Source organism: Pollachius pollachius (genome assembly GCF_949987615.1).
Source record: "Pollachius pollachius genome assembly, chromosome: 5".
Taxonomy (NCBI): domain Eukaryota; kingdom Metazoa; phylum Chordata; class Actinopteri; order Gadiformes; family Gadidae; genus Pollachius; species Pollachius pollachius.
In genome coordinates, this window is record NC_136938.1 from 17,775,967 (window position 1) to 17,797,748 (window position 21,782).

A 21,782-nucleotide genomic window follows, 5' to 3' on the forward strand; every position below is an offset into this window, starting at 1 on the left:
TTGCACGGTATGTTGTGGGATGGGTGCTGGATGGGGGGGGGGGGGGGGGGGGGCGGAGGTTAAAGGGCCCCTGACCTGAAGGCTGGGGCCCAGGAGGCCGTTCTGCTGGAGGGGTGGCAGTGGAGCAAAACCGTCAGTGGGGCTAAGAACACTGGCCATCTTGGCCTGGTGCCTCCGGAGCTGTATGAGGAGCAGGGTCAGCTCCTCTGGCTGCAGCCAGGCCCGGCCGGCGTAACGGGCAACAGAGGGCAAGAGATGCAAGGGAGCAGATCATTCAGAACCATGCCAACCCGTTTACAGGACACGTGGGCAGCGGCAGAGAGAGAGAGAGAGAGAGGGAGAGAGAGAGAGAGAGAGAGAGAGACCCGAATGGTGGAGGACTCGCCCGCGCACGGGAGCTCATTTGGTCACTTTGCAAGGAATTCCATCAGGTTCATGCAAGGTGTTGGGTGACCCTCATCATAGCCTGCTCTAAATGTGGAAAGAGCTGGAATGTTTGTAGTTATTATTAGACTGGTGCATTTCTGATGCATAGAGGCAGTGTGTGTGTGTGTGTGTGTGAGGGGGGGGGGGGTTATAACTGCTTTTACAGTGTATTAGTTTGATTGGATTGAAGAGTCTTTAGCTCTTGGATCAAGAAGTTGATCTTAAAAAAAATAAAAGACTTTGACCGTGTAAGAATCCCAAGCAGTATATTAGTAGTCATGTAATGTTAAGTGGCACATGCATTTCAAAAAGTCAGGCCACATTTTGTTTGACATGCAGAATGTGTATTGCAGAGAGTCAGACCGTTTTGCCGTGCAAGCTCGGAGCACTGACGGTGTGTGTGATGTATCCCATGGCTGGCATCGACCTTCTTTCCATCTGTGGAGACACACAACACATTCCCTCACCACTTACAACAACAACAACAACAAGCCTCTATGAAAGCGGCATAAAGAATTGTAGGAGTAAAATTTGGAGTGTTTACACTCCAAACACTCATCTTTCTCATTCCACTTTCATTTGGTTCAAAAGAATGAAAGAAAGTTATGTGCTCAAGTTAACATTGTGGCTCAAGTCAATGTATTCCTGATAAGTTTGTTCAAAGAATTCCACGGACACAGCACATATTCCTTTCCTCCCTCTCATTATTTGATGTGTCCTGCGTTAGCTTGGAACAAGGTGTGGCGTAACTCCTGACGCTAGATGGCTTAGGGAAATTTGACATTTTTGCTTAACACGCAGAATTAGTAAGGCTAGGCCCACCGCACAAACATTAAAAGGACACAAACAACAAGAGATTTAATTAACTACACATAAATTATCCCAAACCTGCTTTCTTAAAATAACATTTGTTTGCTACCAGCAAGAGCAGCCTCCCCTCTGAGATTCCCCTGCCACTATTTTTTTTGCTGCATAATAGGTTTTTTATTCAAATCCGAGATCTGAAGAAAGAGCGAGAGCGCTTGCTGATGTTTGAGACGGAGTTGAGATGTTTATAGGTTGTGTGTGGAGGAGGCCCTGGGCTAGTTGCATTCGCTGTTAATAACGCACACTCTCTAATGGTATTCCTCAGAGGTGCCGCGCAACGCCAACACACAGGCCTGATAGCCGCACACGGAGCCCCATCAGCCTTAAACATGCTGGGTTCACCAAAACTTAAGTTCATCTGACAACTATAATTAGTTCCCATTGCTCCCAGGAATGGCCCTGCGTAGCCACTTGCCTCACACTTTGTTAGGAAACCCAATCTCTCTCTGTCTCTCTGTCTCTCTGTCTCTCTCTCTCACTGCGGCTGTTTTTTATAATTGTGTATAATTGTCATGGAGACGTGTCTAATTAGTAACCTAGAGCGACAGTAAAGGAAAGGCGGCAATGACGACAAGGCAGCAGAACGTATGTGACAGTTTACTTGTGCACAGCCAGCGTTCTGGTTACAAGGGCTGGTGTGTGTGTGTGTGTGTGTGTTGGCTGATGTGGCAAAGGAGTGCACAGAGACGTTCTCACATGTGGAGGGTGTGGTCGGGAGGCAGCGCTGGGTGTGGATGACAGGCGAGACTTTGAGCGCGAACCCGCGGTGGCGTGGCACTGTGTCTGCATGTGTGTGTGTGTGTGTGTGTGTGTGTGTGTGTGTGTGTGTGTGTGTGTTTTCTGAACCTCAGCGGGAGAGTTGGGGAACATAGGGAGCCTTTGCCAAACTAAAACACACAGTCACACACACACACACACACACATGAACACACACACACACCACCTGTTGGAAGAGGCCTGGGCGTGGACTGTGTGAAATGCAGTGTGATTCACATCAGCTTCAAAATGTTGTGCGCTGGGAATGCTGAGACTGGGCTAATCTTCCCAGGGCGACCCCTTGTTTTGCTCCGCAACTCTTGCATCCTCCACGTGAAGATCAGGGGGAAGCTCTCAAATTAGAATGGCGGGTGAACAGCTGAACCTTTGTGCTTTTTGAGATGTTGCTGCTTTTTCCTACATGAGAATCGTTCTGTTTCTCCACCGTCCCATGCCAGTAATAGCTGTTCCCAGTGTTTTCCCGGTGGAAGTGGCCGTCTGAGCTCTGATGATCTCTCACTCACAACGCCTCACGAGACAGGCCAAGTATAGATCGGACTTCTGCAGTATCCCTGATTATAAATAACATGGGATATTTTAGCTTGAAAATTAAGGCCACTATTTTGCCATTTCTTTATCTAAAAGCAGTCAAACATGTTTTTACATAGAAATTGCAGTGCTAATATAAATATTACTAACACGACTCAGACGACCATGAGGATAACAGCCATGTTAGCATCTGCCTAATGATTCAAACTATTATTACCTAAACAGTACATTCATATACTCAGGACACAACAGGACATTGTCGAGAAATACAGTTGTAACCATGATCATTTCCACAACAAATGTCACTGCATTGTTAAATTCAACCACTATTACCAAGATTTTATATATTTATCTGTCAAAGACTGAGGTGGCCAACCAACTTCAAAATCCCTTCAACTTTAAACCCAAAGGTTTAGCAAAACATCAGTATTTTCTGTTCCACCACAGCTGGGTTCATTCCGAAATCCACCAGGTCTGAAGAGTGTACATTTACGACCGTCTTAACATCCATCGTTAATCACACAAACGATCCGACCCATTCACGGAAGGAGGTCTTGATGGCCACAGAGAGAAGCAGAGCCAAACCGTTTTCCCTCTAGCCAGGCCACCGGGCTGATATTATGTCTCTGACATATGCTGACTCTCAGCTTTCATGAGCTTTCAATCTAGTAATAGTCCACCTGAAAACCCACAGTTATCGTCATAAAAGATTTCAAGTTTGTGAACGTTGTTAAGGTAGATAATTAACCATGACGAAAAAAAAGGAAACCTTCAGAATTAAACTCTATAATAATGTTTATAATGTTGATGTTGAATATTAATAACTATTTACACATTTGATGTATAATACCTGGACAATAATTTGAGCTTTTATGTCAAGAAGTCCTCCAAACAAAACCACATCCCCATAATCTAGGTCTATGAGAGTTCAATGATAGAGGTTAACCACTTCCTAAATACCACTGCGTGCTGCAGGCACGGATGTGGTTAACTCAAACGTAGGCCTTAAGCAAGTTAGGTAAAGAGCTTTTCCTCTTGTAAACAAGCTTAGGTACTTTTGGTTACCCTGCATCATTTATGCATAATAGGGAAAGGAAATCGTACCATCATTAATGGAAAAATTATTAATATTATTATAACAATCGTGAGAAATCTTGAGATGCATGTGGTCTCTATATGCGTCCTGACCCAGAGCTATGAGCTTACCTGAGACAGCGGGGCACAGACGCTCCTGGGCGAGTGGGACATTGTGCAGTCCCCAGGAGGGGGCGCCACCGCCCCGTCGTCCAGGGGCTTCACCGTCACGCGGCCCAGCGGGGTGTGGGGCCGCCGGGGGGACAGGGGCTTGAAGGAGGCGGGCACGCGCGGCGGCTGCAGGTCCGAGGGCGACGGGGGCACCGAGATGGAGCGGGGCATCTCCACGGTGACGCGGAAGGCCGAGGCGTCCAGGAAGCCCGGCCCCGGGGTGTAGATGGGCGCGGTGGGGCTGCCGTGGCGGAACTGCTGCCGCTGCTGCCACTCGTACAGCTGCCACACCATGCCCTCCTTGGTGGCCGTCCGCTCGTCCGTGGACATGCAGAAGTGGCTGAGGCGGTCGTGGGCGTACTTGTAGTCGCTGGTCAGCTTGCTGGCCGCCGGCGGGGAGCTGGCGCTGGCCGGGAGGTGGGCCGCGCACTTGGGCAAGGAGAGGTAGGAGGGGGAGGGGAGGGAGGGGAGGGAGGGGTCCGCCATGCCGCCGTTGGCTTTGGGCTTGGTGGGCGGGGTCCGGCGGGGGGGGTGGTACTCGGCCGACGGCGCGCTGCGGGGACATGGGGGGGGGTGGACAAGAGACTCTTCACGTCAATGCTAACTTCAATCAATATATTCTTTACTGTAAAATTTGTTAGAGGATCTTATTTACTGCTTATCAACATTTTAATTAATATACTCATGTGCATATTTTTTTTTTATCGTAGTGTGAATCATAGACCCTCAAAAGGTTGTCATTAGTGTGGGTGGAATTCGTGAAGCTGACCTCATGGGGGGGTCCCCTTTCTGAACTTTGACCCAGTGCTCCACCTGAGCCAGGGCCGTCTTCCTCTGCACCTCCTTCTCGGTGCTCTTCCGGGGGCCCGGGCCCCGCTTGTACCCGGCGTTCCCGTTGGCCTCCGAGGGCAGCGACACATGGGTCACGGTCAGGTGGCCGTTCCTGGGGCCGGGGCCGGGGCCCGGGTCGGGCGCGCGGCCGTCAGCCCTCCCCTCCTCCCCGGTGGCGGGCTGGGGGGGCCTCCCGTGGATCTCCAGGCCGTACCGAACCTCCTCGCCGGGGGCCAATCGGACACCGTTGTCCTGGGGCTCCTCCCTCTCGGCTCGGTGGGGGGCATTCTGCTTCCCACCTCCGGAGTGATGGCTCTGGGGGACGGCTTGTTGCTGAACCACCGCTGCCTTCTCAGGCCTCTCCAGCTCTCTGGAACCCACAGAGACCAACGATCCTTAGATCCTCATAGAACTGCAACTTCTGATGCAGTCAATTTGAATCAACAATAAACACAATAATACACTTAAGTGCAATGACAAAGATGCAGACGGTCAAGGTCTATGGTCCTTGAAAACATCTAACATTGTCCGTAGCAAATACAAGTATGTTTGTGTTAGAGCGGGTGAGGGTTCTCAGTGGAAGGGAAATTTGAAACCTTTAATTCAGTCCTGAGACGAGGGACAGACATAACCTATAATTATAAACCTGTACCGATTTATATTACACGTAATGCCACAAAGGGTGTTGGCACAGATTGTGAAACACACCTCGATCAAACTAATCTAACAGGCTGCTTGCTCACTCTTAATTCACACTACAGCGAGAGAGCGCAATATTCCTGCAACAGAGAGATGGGGTAACATGAACCACAATGGGCCACTAATGTATTAACCTCATGACATGCTGCAAGTAATGTTCCACTCCAGGGAGGGAAGAAGTTACATATACGGCTGAATCTTTGCTAATTTCTCTGTGGAGGGACGAAGGCACCATAGGGAGCATTTCAATACGTTTTACACCCACACACTTTAATTTTTTGAATGGAAAAAATAAAACCCTAAGAGCTCTTGGCAGAGAAAGCCACACAGACAGAATCCCTGGTGATTAGAAATGACAGCCATTTTGTTTTAAACTAATAGCTTGGGGTATGCAAAGTCTCTCTTCAATCTGGAGTTCCTGAATCATCAGTATTTTACTAAAATTATGATTTGTGCATAATCAATCAATGGATTAACAACTATTTCTTCTTTCCTTCCAAACTCTTTGAAAGGGTCCATTTATAGGAATAAGTCGAATTAAATATTATACCAAGGGAAACAATAATTGAACACAGGATACGATAAACTATTTAACTTCAATAATTGATACGGGTTTCAGTATTATTTCAATATTGTGTTAATTTAAAATAAAATTGTATAGAATAGAATAAGCGGTAGTAAGCAACATTGACCACAAGATGGCAATAAAGGAAAATAACAAAGGAATTGTGTCCTCAAATTATGAAATGTGCCCCCCAACTTATTTAAAAGTCTTAAACATTAAAATGAGGGTACCACAGCGACAATTACAGCATTTGACTGTTTATTGCATTACATAGCCTATGTGGATTCTGCAGCAAAAACGTTCACGCCTGTTTCCATCTGGCCAACAACAGAGAACAGAATGGATGCTGCAGACCACTGCAGTGCAATAGTACTCACAGCAGATGGATCAGACTGCGTCTTACTACTGCTCAGCCCATATAAGGGCCATCGAGTCTGGGGACGTTTCACCTTTAAATTGTCTCAAGCAGTGCTCATCCAGGCAGCACTGAACCGCAGTGGAAAAACAATGTCGCCACACTATAGCAAACGTCAACATGAATAATTAAACATGAGGGATGAAAGAAACATGTGTGGGAGGTACAGTAAGTGTACTTCTTTTTTAACTATACTTTTGGGTACAGTATTAGTATAAGGATAATATGTGTGCGGTGGAAACGTGGCTAAAGGTATTTAAAGGTGTCTCTATATTGGGTACAATGTATTAGTAAACCCTTTGGGAGCCCCTGTTTAGATAGTTAGATGTGTGTATGCACTAAAAAGTACAACTACTGCTATGAAACAAAGATTAGATGGGTCTGTCTGTATGCATTACAAAATGCTACTACTGGTATGAAACAATGATTAGATTGGTCTGTCTGTATGCACCACAACATACAACTACTGGTATGAAACAATGATTAGATTGGTCTGTCTGTATGCACTACAACATACAACTACTGGTATGAAACAATGATTTTATGAGTTTGTCTGTATGCACTATAACATACAACTACTGGTATGAAACAATGATTAGATGTGTCTGTTTTTATGCACATCAACATACCACTACTGGAATGAAACAATGATTGTTTTTTCTCCTCATTAATGCATTCATGAATTAATGTATTTTTCTTTTTTTTTTTTCATTATTTGTGTTTTTTTTTGATGCATTTCATTTTGTATCCTATATTCTTCTTGTTATATTCCATCTTGCAGAGCCATTTGTGGACCCGGGCCTCAAGGACAAGATGTTGTTTTCATCCGAGAGAGAAAGGGGCCGATTCCGATCGATACGGCTGAAAACCTGAAGCACACCGCATTGAACCAGGCTCTAATTCAAACCGAACTCCTGAAAGAGCGTCACGGACGACGGCCCTCCCGAGGACAACCTCGTGGACAACCTTCGCGTGGGGGGGGGGACAACAGACCTTTTGACCGTGTGGCTCTGCTGCATGCGTGCGGCCTGATTCATGGCCCGTATCCAGCCGTTCAGGTCCTCCTGGGTGTCGGCGCTGAAGAAGTACGTTCGCATCCCGCAGTGTTCCGCCTGCGAGCCAATCACAGAGTTCTTATTGTAAATGTAGGAGCGCATTCCTGTGTGGCTGGCCTATCGGAGAGAGAGAGAGAGAGAGAGAGAGGGAGAGGAAGGGAGAGAGAGGGGAGTGCACGTGAGAACCGTATGGGGACAGAGAGCAGTGAGGTAGTACAGGTAGTGAGCTTGGTGAGTAAATACATCCAAGCACTAGGCAGCTCCGCAAGGAGCCGCGCTTCGTTAGCGTTTTTGATGACCAAAAACTGTCGTCGCATGGAAAACAAAAATATACAGTTACACATGACTGGAGAAGTGAATAACTGGGGGAAAAAAAAGCTGCATTCATCATAAAACGGCGTCAAATAAGAGCTTTTCGCTGTCATGCACAGCAAAAGGCATGCAACATATCGCTATAATCAATTTTCTGCTGCATCAAACCAAAGCCAAAATGGCAGCACAATACACAATGCCTTCAGTAAGCATATTGGTAAAGGGGCCCAAGCAACTGTACAGCCGACGACCAACACGAAAGAGCCTTACACTGCAGGTACAGCGGCGGAAAGTACCTAGACACGTACACACACACACACACACACTCACAACTCCACACACACATCTCTCTCTGTTGTCTGCTGAGTTAATCATTTTCCACTCTTTTTTACCCTCTCATGATATAACCCTGCGGTGTCCAAGGCCTATGTCCCTACCCGTCCAAACAACCCCAAACAACCCAGGGACAGAGCTCCCCCCTGGGGAACAACGGGGCAACCGGACAGCCTGGCGACCCGGAGTCAAGGTTGTTATTCCATGACGGAGAAGGATTACACTGGTCTACTCTTGGTTTACACTGTGCTGGATATGTTATGAACACGGTGTTACTTGGAATCTCGCTGATCTCACTGTTTTCAGATGACTCTGATATGTATTGGAGTCATTGGGTCATTCATTTAAATCTGGGTTACAACAACCATGGTTATGGTCTGTGTCAGAAATATTTTGCATCAAATGGTAATCGCAGGCCATTATCTATGCCTGGAATTAACTCAAATGATCTCCATTCTGTCTGAATGAGATTGATGAAGTAGTAAACTTCATCCATATGGAGGAAAATGTCACTTTGTTGAACACAATAAATCATCCAAGAAGCGGAACAAGAAAAGGCTTTTCAAAAGTTTACTCAGCGGTTTGTGGAAAGCATAACATGAGACACAAACCCAGAGGCAACACGGGCTGCACGTGGGATTGGGGATTCTAGAGAAATCGATGAATCATTCGATGTGAACGTGCCCACAGACCGTCCTCGTGGAGGGCGCCTTGATGAAATGACTTGAATCACATGCGACATGGAGGCCAAATAATATGCTATGGTGACATGTGGTGAAAGACTCGAAGAAAGCCGATGAAGAAAGAGAGGCGTGTGGGAAACGTGGGCAGAACCACCGTGAGACTCGCCGACCACACCTTTCCCATGATGGGCCGAATATGATGACTGATGTAGAGCGCGGGGGGGGGGAAGCAAATGCCAAATGACACTGAATCCATAGTGGGTCCATGCAACCCTCTGATAGGGCTGCTAATCGGCTATGGTTCCCATGGTAACCTGAACCTGTCGAGGACAATATTAATGACATGGTCCGGTCAGGAGTCTCTTCTACTGTTCCAAACGATGCTACAGAACTGCTGCATTCAAACGTACACATAGCACACGGACGCACATTCAAAATTAAAAACAAAAAGTAACTAAACTTGCATGAAAACAAACATTCCATATTACAGGCTGGCATTGTCCATCCATGACTTCTGCTGCGTCATGTATGTATATGTGACATGAATGCACACAAGATATTGTACATTCAGTGGCACAGAATGAGCTGGGGGAAGGCGAGACGCCGATGGGGATTGGTGAAATCAAATACCTATTCATGCAAGACAGGGGCTGCCAACTGCTGGCAACAGAACTCCCTCGGTACGCACACACACACACACACACACACACACACACACACACACACACACAGGCATACGCATACCAATGTACACAAACACACAGACATATACACACACAGACATACGCACACACACAGACACACAGGGGAACAACAGGAAGCAATTGACCCAACAGAGAATGAGAGCGCCGCAGTGAAATGAGACAAAACAACAGGAAGTCTCCCCAAATCATTGTTGACATGATCAAAAGGAGTGGGGATTGTTCTTCAGTCTGGGCTTGGGAAAACATCAATGAAGAGCGGTTCAATGAGGGAAAGGAAACCATCCTATACCATGGATTAGAGTGCGTGTTGCTGTGTGGCAGCCCGAGGGGTATCTGATATGAAGCCCTTGTTAAGCTCAACCACACTCCCTGGATTCCTTGTCTGAAGACTGCAGTGTGTTGTCATTTTGAGCATAACTAAAGTTGCTGTGTCAACTATCACATTCCAAACTCACACTGGACAAACACTCAAATAACCCTAGTCATTTATTTTTTTCAAATAAAACTCCATCTATTTAACTATCAGCTCATCTCAATCCTGAAAACATACAACAAACACATGGTACAGAACAAACCAGAACCGTTCAGCGGGATGGGTTGGCTGCGGCCCGGTCCAGAGACGTAGCAGTAATAACACTTTGACAAAGATGCCATGTAGGATCTAATGAAATACCCAGCTCTGATATGGGGCCGCCCAGACTGCACGGCAGGGGCGCAAAGGCTCGTTCAACGCAAGGTGAGTAATTAGCAGAGCCCGCCTCACCTCAGCTATTAGATCTACTCCCCTGAGAACAGGCAGGAGGAGAGGTAGAATATAGATGATGAGGGATGTATAATTAATAACATGAACGACTGATCATCAGACCTGCCCCATTCTAATCCGAGGTAATGGGAGTTAGGGAATCTCTCTCCTCCCCTCTTCCATTTATTTTTTCACTCCCTTGCTTGCTCCTTGCTCCCACACACACACACACACACACACACACACACACACACACATTTCATATGCATGCCTTTCATATGCAGGCCAACACCCGTGTGTGTGTGTGTGTGTGTTTGTGTGCGTATGTGTGTGCGTGTCTATGTGTGTCTGTGCGTGTGTCTGTGTGTGTGCCTGTGTGTGTGTGCTCATACAAACACACGTAACGCCCTGCAGCCCCAAGAGGAGCAGGTACAAAGCAGCAAAGAGGATTGTAACAGACTGCCCCGAGGCTGCAGCACTGCATTAAACATTAATGCAGAATTGTGTTTTTTTTTTCTCAATGGGTGCTACGCTTGCAGCAAGAAAATAATGTCAACACTGTAGCTGCGATAAGAGATGATACATCAGCTCTGTTCTCCATTAGACCATGACAGGTTTAACAGAATATGTCTTCTTTTAGGTGTTGCAATATTCAATTTGTGGGAGACACAGAGAGAGAAAAAACAGTAAGCCGTAACTAGGCATTTACCTTTTACAGTCACTATGACTACATAATGGATTAAAAAAAATGTGGCCCATGTTTTCCATCGTTTCAGCAGTTCACATTTATGCCAATTTTTCGATAATTCTTTTTAAATAATAAATCTATGGGTTAATTGATACCACAGCCCTTCCATTAAAGCCGTAGCGTGAATATCATCGGGAATATTAGAATGCACTTGGATGGGAGTTTGTAGGATATTGTTTTGTGTTTCGATGTACTCGTAGCAATGACATCAGTCTACTAACAGAAACAGTAATGCCGACTGGACAGCAGGAGAACACCCAGCATTCGGACAGGCTTTCTTTCCAATATTAATTCTAAACCTTTGTAGCATGCACGGCTGACAGCATGTGTTTGTCTGGGCTGCTGCATGCTACAGCTGCAGCTTCAGCACAACAGCAAATTGATCAAGAGCACGTCGTGAAGCTGGAGTAAATCACAACAGTTGTCAACTAAATAATGACCTCACCCCTAATAAACAATCAAATTTTCATACAGACACTGTGGAATTACACAATAGAGTATGGAGAGATTTATTTGAATAAGACAATACACAATGAAAAATTGCAGACAATAAGTGTCACATGTTTAAACAATTAGACCAGTAGACAGCCGAGCAGCATCAACCAATTTAATTTAATTAAATCAAATTGTTGAATCTTACGCAATATGTATATATTCGGGGAGTATTTTATGATGATTGATTGGTTGATGATAATTGTAGAGTAGAAGCATTAGTTTTCATAATATGAAGTGCTTTGTATTATGCAATAATAACTAATCAGGAACAATTTCAACTAGTCAACACAAACTATGACATTACCACAAAAGAGATAATCAATAATACTTTGTGTAACAGCTAGCTCAACCAGCAGGGGGAGACATTGTATGACAAACGCATTCCGTCCATGTGCGCTGCCAAGAACTGTCAGCAGTCATCAGTGCATGTTGGTTAGCAATAAGTATTTATACAGTAGTCACATTCATCATCTCTGGAGACGGGTTATTTGAGGAGGTACCTTGAGTGTTTATGAAGGAGTTACCTTGAATGCGTATTTCCGGCTTATGTGATCATCAGGATCCACTGGAGTGATGACATAACTGGGTAGGGGTATGCTACCAAGAACCGTCTCTTCTCGACTATCTGTACACACACACACACACACACACACACACACACACACACACACACACACACACACATTGGAAAGACACATTGTAACTGTTAATGAACCAAGCCCTTCCAACATCTTGTATTATGCCTGCATGTCACACAGCATCATAATTCAAGGTTAATTCAAGGCTGGGCATTGGTGCACGAAACTGCATGGCAAGTATTAAGGTGTGATTAATGGAGGTGGGGGTGATAACAGGGCCATAGCAACTATGCAGCAGATCAAATACCATACTGTTATGGTAATATTCTGACGAACATTTTGGATGGGTGATAAATAGAAAACACATGTGAAAAATGAGATAATGAGATAAGATTACTGAGTTTGAGTTTGTTGTGTATTGTTGGTCGTGTAATTTAGGTGATTCAGGGTACATGATGCACCTAATTTGCTCTATAAGTAAACCATTGCCTGGGGCACATGTATTATTTTCACTCACCTTTGTAATAAAACAGGCAGAAGTCAGACAAAACAAACCACTTCCGTTTCCAAAGCCGCATTCCAGAGCTGTCCTGTAGGGTGGGGGACAACACTGTGTTCACAAGGGCGTCATTACACACACACGTTTTAATTGGGGTTATAATGAAAAGGCTGGGGAATAGAGCACTTGGCATGAGCCATTGGGATTGGGGGGGGGGGGGGGGGGGACGCACTCCTCATGCATATCAATGAAACATGATGCGTCTCTAGTTCAGTTCCTTGAGAGTTCATTTCTGGTGTAAAAGCATTATTTTAGGAGGCCACACGCCTGGAAAGCCTGCTGATGTTAATTCTACTAGAGAGATGGAATTTAATGCACAGCACCTCTCTACAATAGAATCTCTGGTGGCCTGATATTAGAACCACCAATTTCTCCTCGGGATTCCAGCCAGATAGCACGGCACAATAATTAATGATGTTTTTACACAATCTTGGTAATTTGAAGCAGCAGCTTCAACTACTGTGTGTGTGTGTGTGTGTGTGTGTGTGTGTGTGTGTGTGTGTGTGTGAAAGCGCGTGTGTGTGTAAAATAGGTTAGTCTTCATTAACACCCCAACCCCTCCTCACCCCCCCAAGCTGTTTCCAGGGTGAGACTTCCCAGGATAACCCAAATAGCAGAGAGCTGTGCAAAACAAACAGGCTGGAACACCAATATGCTTTTAAAAGCAACATATTATCCACTCAACACAACATCTACGATACTCGAATGCAAAACAACGGGAGTACGGGATGCATCCCTAATTATCTGAAAAAATTGAACACAATGAAGTGAACAATCTACCTCGCATTTGGCTATTTTCATATTTTTCCAACTCAATAGAGAGGCATTTTTTGTTGTGTTTTCTGTTCCATTAAACCTGCACTTGGAAGCAATGCAAGCCTAAGTACACAGTGTAATGCCAGTGCTGTCAATGTTATTTGCGGATGGGATGTTAACGTTACACATAAAGTTAGCTTGTTTTGAACAATTTCACCGTTTGTTATCTGATCTGCGTACCGAATTCTCTCCAAAAATACAAGCACACACACAATGTTAGTAGAATTGTGAATACAATCTATATCCCATCATCATCAAACTAAAAACTAAACAAGGATAACCTCCCATACAAGTCCTCAGTGCTCCTATCAATAATGTTTAGGGGGGGGGGAGTCCATAGGGAGCCACGATTAGAGTCTCGCCACCTGTTTAACCAACCCTCAAGCAACGGAAGGTGACATGGAACAGTGCTGCAAGGGAATCCAATAGAGCCTTTCTGACACGGAGGGGTTTCCTCACGCTCAGGGGGCCCCGGGCTGGTGAGGGAGTTGAGATCAGTCAAACGACACACCCTTGACATTCCACAGCGCGGCGAGGGCGTCATGTTTACTTATGATTAATGTGTGCTTAAAAGGTCCACACATCTACACAGAGGTAACCCTCCGCCTCACACAGCCCTGTCCGTCACTCTTAAGAGACAGCCGGGGGGCCAGCGGAGGAGGGCCTTACCTGTTTGTAGAGCCAGCCCCTCACCACCACCGGGACGTTGAGGTTGCGTTTGATCGCATGGTCCCGCTTGCCAAAGCTGTGGACTTTCCCGGAGGCCCTGAGGCTCTGCACCTTGGGGGGGGGGGAGCGAACACTGTAGTGATCTCTGCCTCTAGAGGGACCTTTTTTGAGGGATTGTTAGTTTGTTTTTAAAGGACCCTTTCCGGGAATTGCAGTTTAAAGCTGACTGATGATTGCTATCGCTCTCTCATTCTCCTTTTCCGCAAACTGCTTCCATAAAATGAGTATTTACCAAAGGTATATTTTTATATATGTATATATACCCACCTAAAAGCACAACAATTTGAACGGATATTCAAGCGAGTGTCTGTTTTGTCTCTGATTTGTTCCCTTCCTTACAGGAACTTTTCTGCACTTTTTTCCTGTTTGGCTGACAGGACTGGCTGAATGCATGCCTATGATTTCCTGCTTTTGATAGCATGGGTCCTTCCAGGGAAGGTTGTATATGTCACTAATTGACTAAAGTGTGGACATTTGCCAAACGACTTCTATGTGGAACGCAGTTTATCTCAGACAAACAGGAAAGCAATCTGCTTGTACTGGCTGGCTAACAGCAGGGGTTACCTACCTTTGTAATAAGTCAAATGCATAACAAAATCCCCTTACGATATGATTTTAACATGGATGCATTACAAAGGATTGAGTTATTGCACAATGATTCATTGCATTTTAAATGAAACTATGGCAATCTAAACTAAAATTAAACGATATAATGAATCAAAACTAAGACTGATGAGCATTACATATAATAAGGCTCAAACAATGACTGCCTTGAGTGGTCCAGAAACGTCTTTTTCTGCCCAATATAATTGCTTGTCTACTTGATTCAAATGCCCGGATTACCGTAATAGATTACCATACAGCAGAAATGTCCAGCCCCTGAAGACTTTTGTAATTGAGTTCCCGTATGCTTGAAAAATAGCCAACCTTTTCCGGTCGAAGACTATTAATCAGAATGAGAAAGGGTTCCGAGTCGTATACTAGCGCATATTAAAGCATTTGGGCCCCTACGAGCACCGGCAGTCCCTCAGAGAACTATAAAGGCAGAAGATCGTTCAAAGCATTCAATTTATTTTTCGGAGTACTACAATTGCTTTTGATTCTTAACTGAGTCAGATCAACCAACGCTTCGCGACACAAATTCTCATAAAGTAGGAGTTTAATTAAATGAAAGTTCAGGTCGTGGCATCATGTGACTCACCCTGGACCCCGGGGTGGTGTCCACTGCCGTTGATGGGACACCCGTCGAGGACTGGCTGACCACACTGGGGGTCCTCTGATTGGCCAGTTGCTTGGACATGCGGGATTCTATCCTACAGGGGAGTAGTAGGGGGCAGAGCACAGCATAAAGATGAATGAGCCGAGTGGCCTGGTAGCACAGGGACTACTTTCTTCGCACTTCATCCTCTCTGTCAGCACAGCTCGGAAAAACTCAAATACAGTTGATGCCTGAGTTGTCAGATAGTGGCGGATGTGACTCCTTCCTGCCCCTGGCCCGCGATCCCCCAAAGAGCCAAGGGCTTTACACTTGATGAGCTGTCTGTTCGCTGCACTCCACTGGGCCTTGCTCAGACAAAGAGTTACCATCATCATAGATCATTGAACAAGATACACACGGACACAAATGGCAGGAAAAGTTCTAAAGCATGCGCACACACACTCACACACACACACACACACACACACACACACACACACACACACACAGTCTGATTTGTAATGAAGTATCTTCATTACAAATCACATTTCAGATTGTCATCAGAATTTCTTCAAAAAAAAAAACCTATGTAGAAGAAATAGAACACGTAACAAAAAGTATATACATATATCTTGTCATTTGCTAGTTTTCATACACTCTCTCTTTTGTCATGTAGCAACCATTTTTGAAACAATTCCTGGGACCAAGGTAAAAGTGAGGTCCTTGCTGTAAGATAGATAAGCAGGAATCAGAGCCAACTGTGGAAACCAGCATGCCCACAGTGTTGTGAGCATAGATGCTGAAGAATTAATGGAGGAGGGCAAAAAAAAATCGATATCTTTGTGATGCAGGACCGCGGGGATGTGCTGCAATGTGGAGCAGGAAAGGTTTAAGCAGCCAAAGTTAAGCAGAGCATTGTCGCTGCTATCGTGTTGTCGACAAAAAAAAGACAGCAAAATAATACACCTCATTTGCTTAGTAGCTCACATGATTGTCTGTCCAAAGACCCTGTTTTTTAGAAAGATGACACATCTACCCTGTACTACGTGTGTCTTTTGTTAACATGTGGAAACATTAGGAATGCACATATATAAAGGATTTGTCATGTTGTTTTAATGCATATAATAGAAGTGTTGAAGTAGAATGGCTGTAGAACAGACGGGAGCGATGCATCGTTTTGCAAATGTCTCACTTCTTCACAGCCACATAGTAAACTACGTCAACATCTCCTAAGTCAGCATCTCCTCGGGTTGCTCAAACAGCTTGGAAAGAAGCGGGACGAAAATGTGACCGCAGTCGAGGAGAACAATAACATGTTGACCTTGGAAGGTCAAACAGTCTGTGATGTATGGAACGTTCCACCCATGGCATTGTGCTCAGTTAAACCTCTACATGTGTTTGCTTTTAATCACAAAAGCCACGATCCTTTTAAACCTGCAATATGTCTCGCCTTTACTGCAGTCAATCCCTGTTGTTCAAACATAGTTTGTACTATTAGGACTTTCCAAAGAAAGAGTAGCTAAACCAATCCACCAATGCCTCAATAAGCAACATCTACTATTCTCATAGAATCTTGACTGCATATTTGGTCTGCAGTGAAAAGTACTGAAACTGTGTGTTGGCAATGGCCCGGGTAGTTCAATATTATTTAGCGCTTGGATGACCCAGAAGGCCAAGGTCTTCCTGGCTTTGATGGCCTGCTTGCGACAGGAAACGGTGTGTGTGTGACCCCTACAACAGCACTGCCATTGGAACCCTGCATTGTTCTGACAGAGGCAAGGAGGGGGGGTTAAAAGGAGCACTATCCTTCCTTCTATTTTCTGCTTTGTATTCAAGCCTAAGAAGCTAAAGACTAAAAGAGAAGGGCTGGGCTTTTGAGACTAAGAGACTAAGGCTTAAAAAGTAGCAGTCGAACTTTGCTGAGCGGGGAGGATCGCCTATGGATTAAAGCATAGCAACGCTCTGCTCCTGATGCTGGAGGCAGGCCAGTGTTTTTTGTTTGTTTGGGGGACATTGCTATGACGACAAGGGCGCTCTTTTTTTTTAAGAGATTTATTAGTATTGACCACCAGTGCCACTCAAACAGATCCTCTGGAGATCTGTTGTGCAAGAGAGGGGTGATGTTTTACATCAAACAGCGCCTTTCTCTCCCTTTTATTCCTCCTCTCTCCCTCCCTCCTCACTGACACAGTTTATCCTTTCCCCAAGCAGGTGGACCTGGGGAGTTGGGACTGGTGATATATTGTTCAAAGTGCAGTAATCAATAACCAACTGAAAGACCCCAGGGCAAGGAACCTTCTGCCAATAATGGAAAAGAAGTTCAGTATCGACTCTCTACCCTCTCTGTCCTCAATTTGAAACCTTCCCTTAGGAATAAAGGAGGTCTGCACTATTAGAAATTAGTCCCAGGGACTTGGGGAAACCTACTTCCCTACTTAGACCACGTGGGTCTGTCAAACGTGAACATCATGAGGGCGTGTGCAGAGCTTCAATGCTGCGTGTTTACACGGGGCACTTCATGGATGGAGGTCGTCCCTGCAAATCATCCATGATTTAGCGTGACTCGATCACAAGCATGACCTCATGTTTGAAGTAAGATTATTTTTTCATGAAGATTAGCAATACCAGTAGGATGTGTTTCAACTTCACTGTTGACACCCCTTGCACAAGGGCATCTACCCGTTGGTAGTTGTCGGAACAAGTTGTTCCAATATAAATAGTATTTATATTCTCAAAGGGTCCTACAGGTCTATTCTCACGGCTCCATATTTAATAACGACACACTGCAACGTTCAGCCCTTATAAGGGAAAGCTCAACTCAAAAACCCAAGGCGAAATGGAGGAGCCGTTCAGAAGTTGGAGAGTAACAATACAGTGAAATATGGCAGCGGTGAGCTGGGGTAATCATGACAGAGCTTGGCTTTTCCTCAGTAAATAGAACCATTCTCACATTCTCGGTACATCTCAATCTATTCTCAGGATGTCAAGCTTAAAGAGATCAGCTGTGGTATTATGAGCCAAGAGAGCGATTATGTTACTATTGCAGGTATGCGCGTGAGTTATGCATTAACTTTTGCCCTCCCGTGGGTTCGTGGCTTGAACACACAGAGACAAGAGAGCAAGGCACAGGGTTGGACAGAAGTTTCCGTTGTGAGTGGAGATGAACCTCCAACATTACTGTACACATCTCCTAATCCCAGAGACGGTGGAGGTCAAATACTATACCCTCTAAAGCTAGCTAGATTAAACAGGATCGTACAGCTGTTGCCTTACATTCTGCCATAGGGTTCGGCTTTCTCAAACACAATAACAACACATGCTGGCTTCACCTAACTACACAACCAATAACTAATGCAGACAACTGTTTTGAACCGCACTCACGGAGCAAATTATGCCTCTCTGGGCACTTGGGACTAAGTGTACTAATTCAAATGGAATGCTGCCTATTTAAAGTCACAGGCCTATTGCTCGTCAAGTGACGAAAGAAAGAATAAAATAGCAATGTTGTTAATGCCTGTATTTCATGTTTAGAATCCCAACTGGAGTGAACTGAACATTGTTGGATGGGTTCCAATTACCTGAAAATCTCATCTAATAAAATGACAACCATAACCAACTACAACATTTTCAATAAGTTCAAATTCATCTACTATTATTATTATAGCTTTATTAACATATCATTATTCTAATAGTCAAAGAGAACAACATAAGATTCACGATCCATGCAGAGCTCTAAATAACTTAAACTAACTTATAAATCATAATTTGGACCACCATATCTTTCTGCATATCAATAGCCTTTTGAGTTGATCAACTAAAGCGTTGAATTAACTTATGGTTTCCAAGGCAGATCCATGTGTCCAATTGTGGGCAATTCATTTAAATACAAAGGCACTTATAAGCAATAGTTGGGTCATCACCATCTAGTCTAAATATTGACCTTAAGGAAAACACTGGAAACTCCCATCATCTGTTAGTATGATGAGTACCAGCATGGGTCTGTGCTACTGTGAACCAGGTGTTTAAGATCAGTCTCTCATCTCGCCTGTGCTTTTCCCAGTAGACCACACACCAAACCCTTGACTCCAAACAGGCTGTATTTTCCAATGCCTCCGCTCAATAACTTCAAACCTTCACGACAGTACAGACCAGTGCCACTTTTAGCCTGAGAGGAAGACAAACCCACTCACCTGTCCTGCAGTGTGTACTCTGTGTTTTCAGGAGATATCTGACCGGTCACTGGGTGTCGGAATGATGTACTCCTCTGGTTGTGGCTGCAGTGGGGAGGGAGAGAGAAGAGAATGATAAGGAGGGGAAGATAACCTCCAAGACAAAGTGAAGTTAGTGTAGGATCACCACCATCCCCCACCACCACCACCACCACCACCACCCCCACCCTCTCATCACATCCATCAATCAGAGTGAGTTTACAGTGGGCTGTTGGTGGGGAACGTTTGACCATGACCACATGTTGTGTCCATAACAACCACATCCCCTGCCAACTGCAGAACGGGTGATGCTGCTGAATCCTGGTCATGACCCAGGGCATGTACTTCACACAAACGGTGAGGGTCAGCACTCCTTGCCCTAACCGCCCACCATCCCCTTTATTGATTTCAATTTCATGGCTCCATTCATCGCTGTAAATAGGATGTCAAAACGTGTCAGTGACGACGGGGAAACAGAGGCAGACAGGTGTCGGCTGTTGCTTTTAACATTTTATTAATGTTTATGTTTGTTTACACACTAGATAACCGTAGCAGATATCGCTGTGTGTAAATCTACCGTTGGTTTTTCTGCGTCATTGACCGCACAGTCAGGTGGAACAGGCCTGCTATGCTGTTAGCACAGGTAGAGTTAGAGTTAAGAAGTTCTGGTTACTGACTATGTCTGTATTGGATATGATGATATAATATATGAATAAATAACACACATAACAATGCACAAATAATCTCAATCAATACAAGGTGATTGGTTTCATCTTATTATTAATTATTTCAGATTATTGTACAAGCTCCCTGGTTATGATCACGATCTTTGCCTTTTATTTGTATTGGTCTGTGTGCTATCGTGGTGAGGGGGGGTTTGTCCATGTGCTGACTACGGCTCATTACATCCTGAGGGACTGAGATGACAGAAAACAAACACAAGCATTTCTCACACTATGCCGTGAGGTTCAGACGCCCATGAGAAATATTACAGCTCTTTGGGCAAACTAAAGAGACATGAATGACCAGCCATGCAGCCAAGATTAAACAGGGTTTAATTACACAAAGACTCATGGATATTTGCTCACGCATGTAGGTTATTGCTACTGTAACAGTTTATATTACAAGCATGAAGGAACGTTTATTATCCTTGCTTTGGCTGAACAATTCAAAAGCGTATAATCTTTCTTCTATATGGCAGAATATCTGTAGATATCTATTCGTACTATACTGCATTGCCTCCAGGGACTTTGATATCATGATGAGGAAAAGAGAACCATTAATACAAGCTTCATGACAGCCATTCTATACTTTGTGGAAAACCTTAGGTCTGAGTACACACACAAGTGAAATAGCGATGTGCTTGAATATCGTGCAGTCTGTATTGCGCATAGTGCAATTACTATTGCCTGTCAATGACAAGCGTGAATGCAACACTTCTCATGAGGGAGAAACCTAAGGAGGGAGGGAGCAGAGAGGGAGTGTCAGTTATTTTTGGTTGCGTATTTGTCAAAATATTTTCGTCTCCCTCTCTTTACTCACTGATCTTACCTACAATACCTTTATATATATAAAGTATATTTTTTCTTTATAATATATCTGTTAATGTTTATTCCAACATGTCAGGGATACTCTCAAGTTGTTTTTTATGATGATAGCACACAGCATCATCTCAAATAAATAATTCTAATTACATTCACCCTACCCTGCTCGTGTTACATTTCATCTATGTGTGAAAAGCTGTGATTTACCAGCAGTGAGCAGGATATGTTATGCAAGATCAACATTTAAGACAGCACAGCATTCTCAGTGTCCACTACTAACACACTTATGTGGGCTGTCCAGGGTCTGCCGGAGCAGCTTGGGGGGCAGCTTGGACAGTCCATTCATCTAGGACACTCTATGAAGTACAAGGAGCTACAGAACCTCTGGTTCTGTAGCTCCTTATGCATGCCTTATTCACCCATCGTTATAGATCATTACCTTTCATTACCTATCAATGCCTTTCATTACCCATCATTACCCTTTTATTAACTATCATTACAAATCATTAACTTTCATTACCTAACTTATCAATGCCTTTCATTACCCTCATTACCATGAATTACCTATCAATGCCTTTCTTTAACTAACTATCATTACCATTCATAACCTATCATTACCTAGCATTACCTAGCATTATGTAGCATTACCTAGCATTACCCATCGTAACCTTGCATTACCTGTAGCTCTTTCTTTGGTATTTGCTCTCACTCTTCATTCTATGCTT

General features: G+C 44.5%; 1 protein-coding gene across 7 annotated transcripts in view; it reads right to left on the reverse strand.

The window, feature by feature from the left end:
* Positions 1 to 21,782, reverse strand: part of plekha7b (pleckstrin homology domain containing, family A member 7b) — a 72,456-nt gene that overhangs the window by 18,786 nt on the left and 31,888 nt on the right. For 3 of the 7 annotated variants that reach the window (XM_079736641.1, XM_079736637.1, XM_079736642.1), the window contains 10 exons: positions 19,496 to 19,579; positions 15,309 to 15,420; positions 14,048 to 14,158; positions 12,521 to 12,593; positions 11,950 to 12,050; positions 7,347 to 7,525; positions 4,613 to 5,044; positions 3,805 to 4,396; positions 790 to 864; positions 76 to 210 (listed from right to left, as the gene is read on the reverse strand). In XM_079736641.1, coding sequence (XP_079592767.1) covers positions 76 to 210; positions 790 to 864; positions 3,805 to 4,396; positions 4,613 to 5,044; positions 7,347 to 7,525; positions 11,950 to 12,050; positions 12,521 to 12,593; positions 14,048 to 14,158; positions 15,309 to 15,420; positions 19,496 to 19,579 — 1,894 coding nt within the window. The remainder of the gene's footprint in view (positions 1 to 75; positions 211 to 789; positions 865 to 3,804; positions 4,397 to 4,612; positions 5,045 to 7,346; positions 7,526 to 11,949; positions 12,051 to 12,520; positions 12,594 to 14,047; positions 14,159 to 15,308; positions 15,421 to 19,495; positions 19,580 to 21,782) is intronic. The other 4 variants (XM_079736638.1, XM_079736639.1, XM_079736643.1 and 1 more) reach the window with 4 other exon arrangements.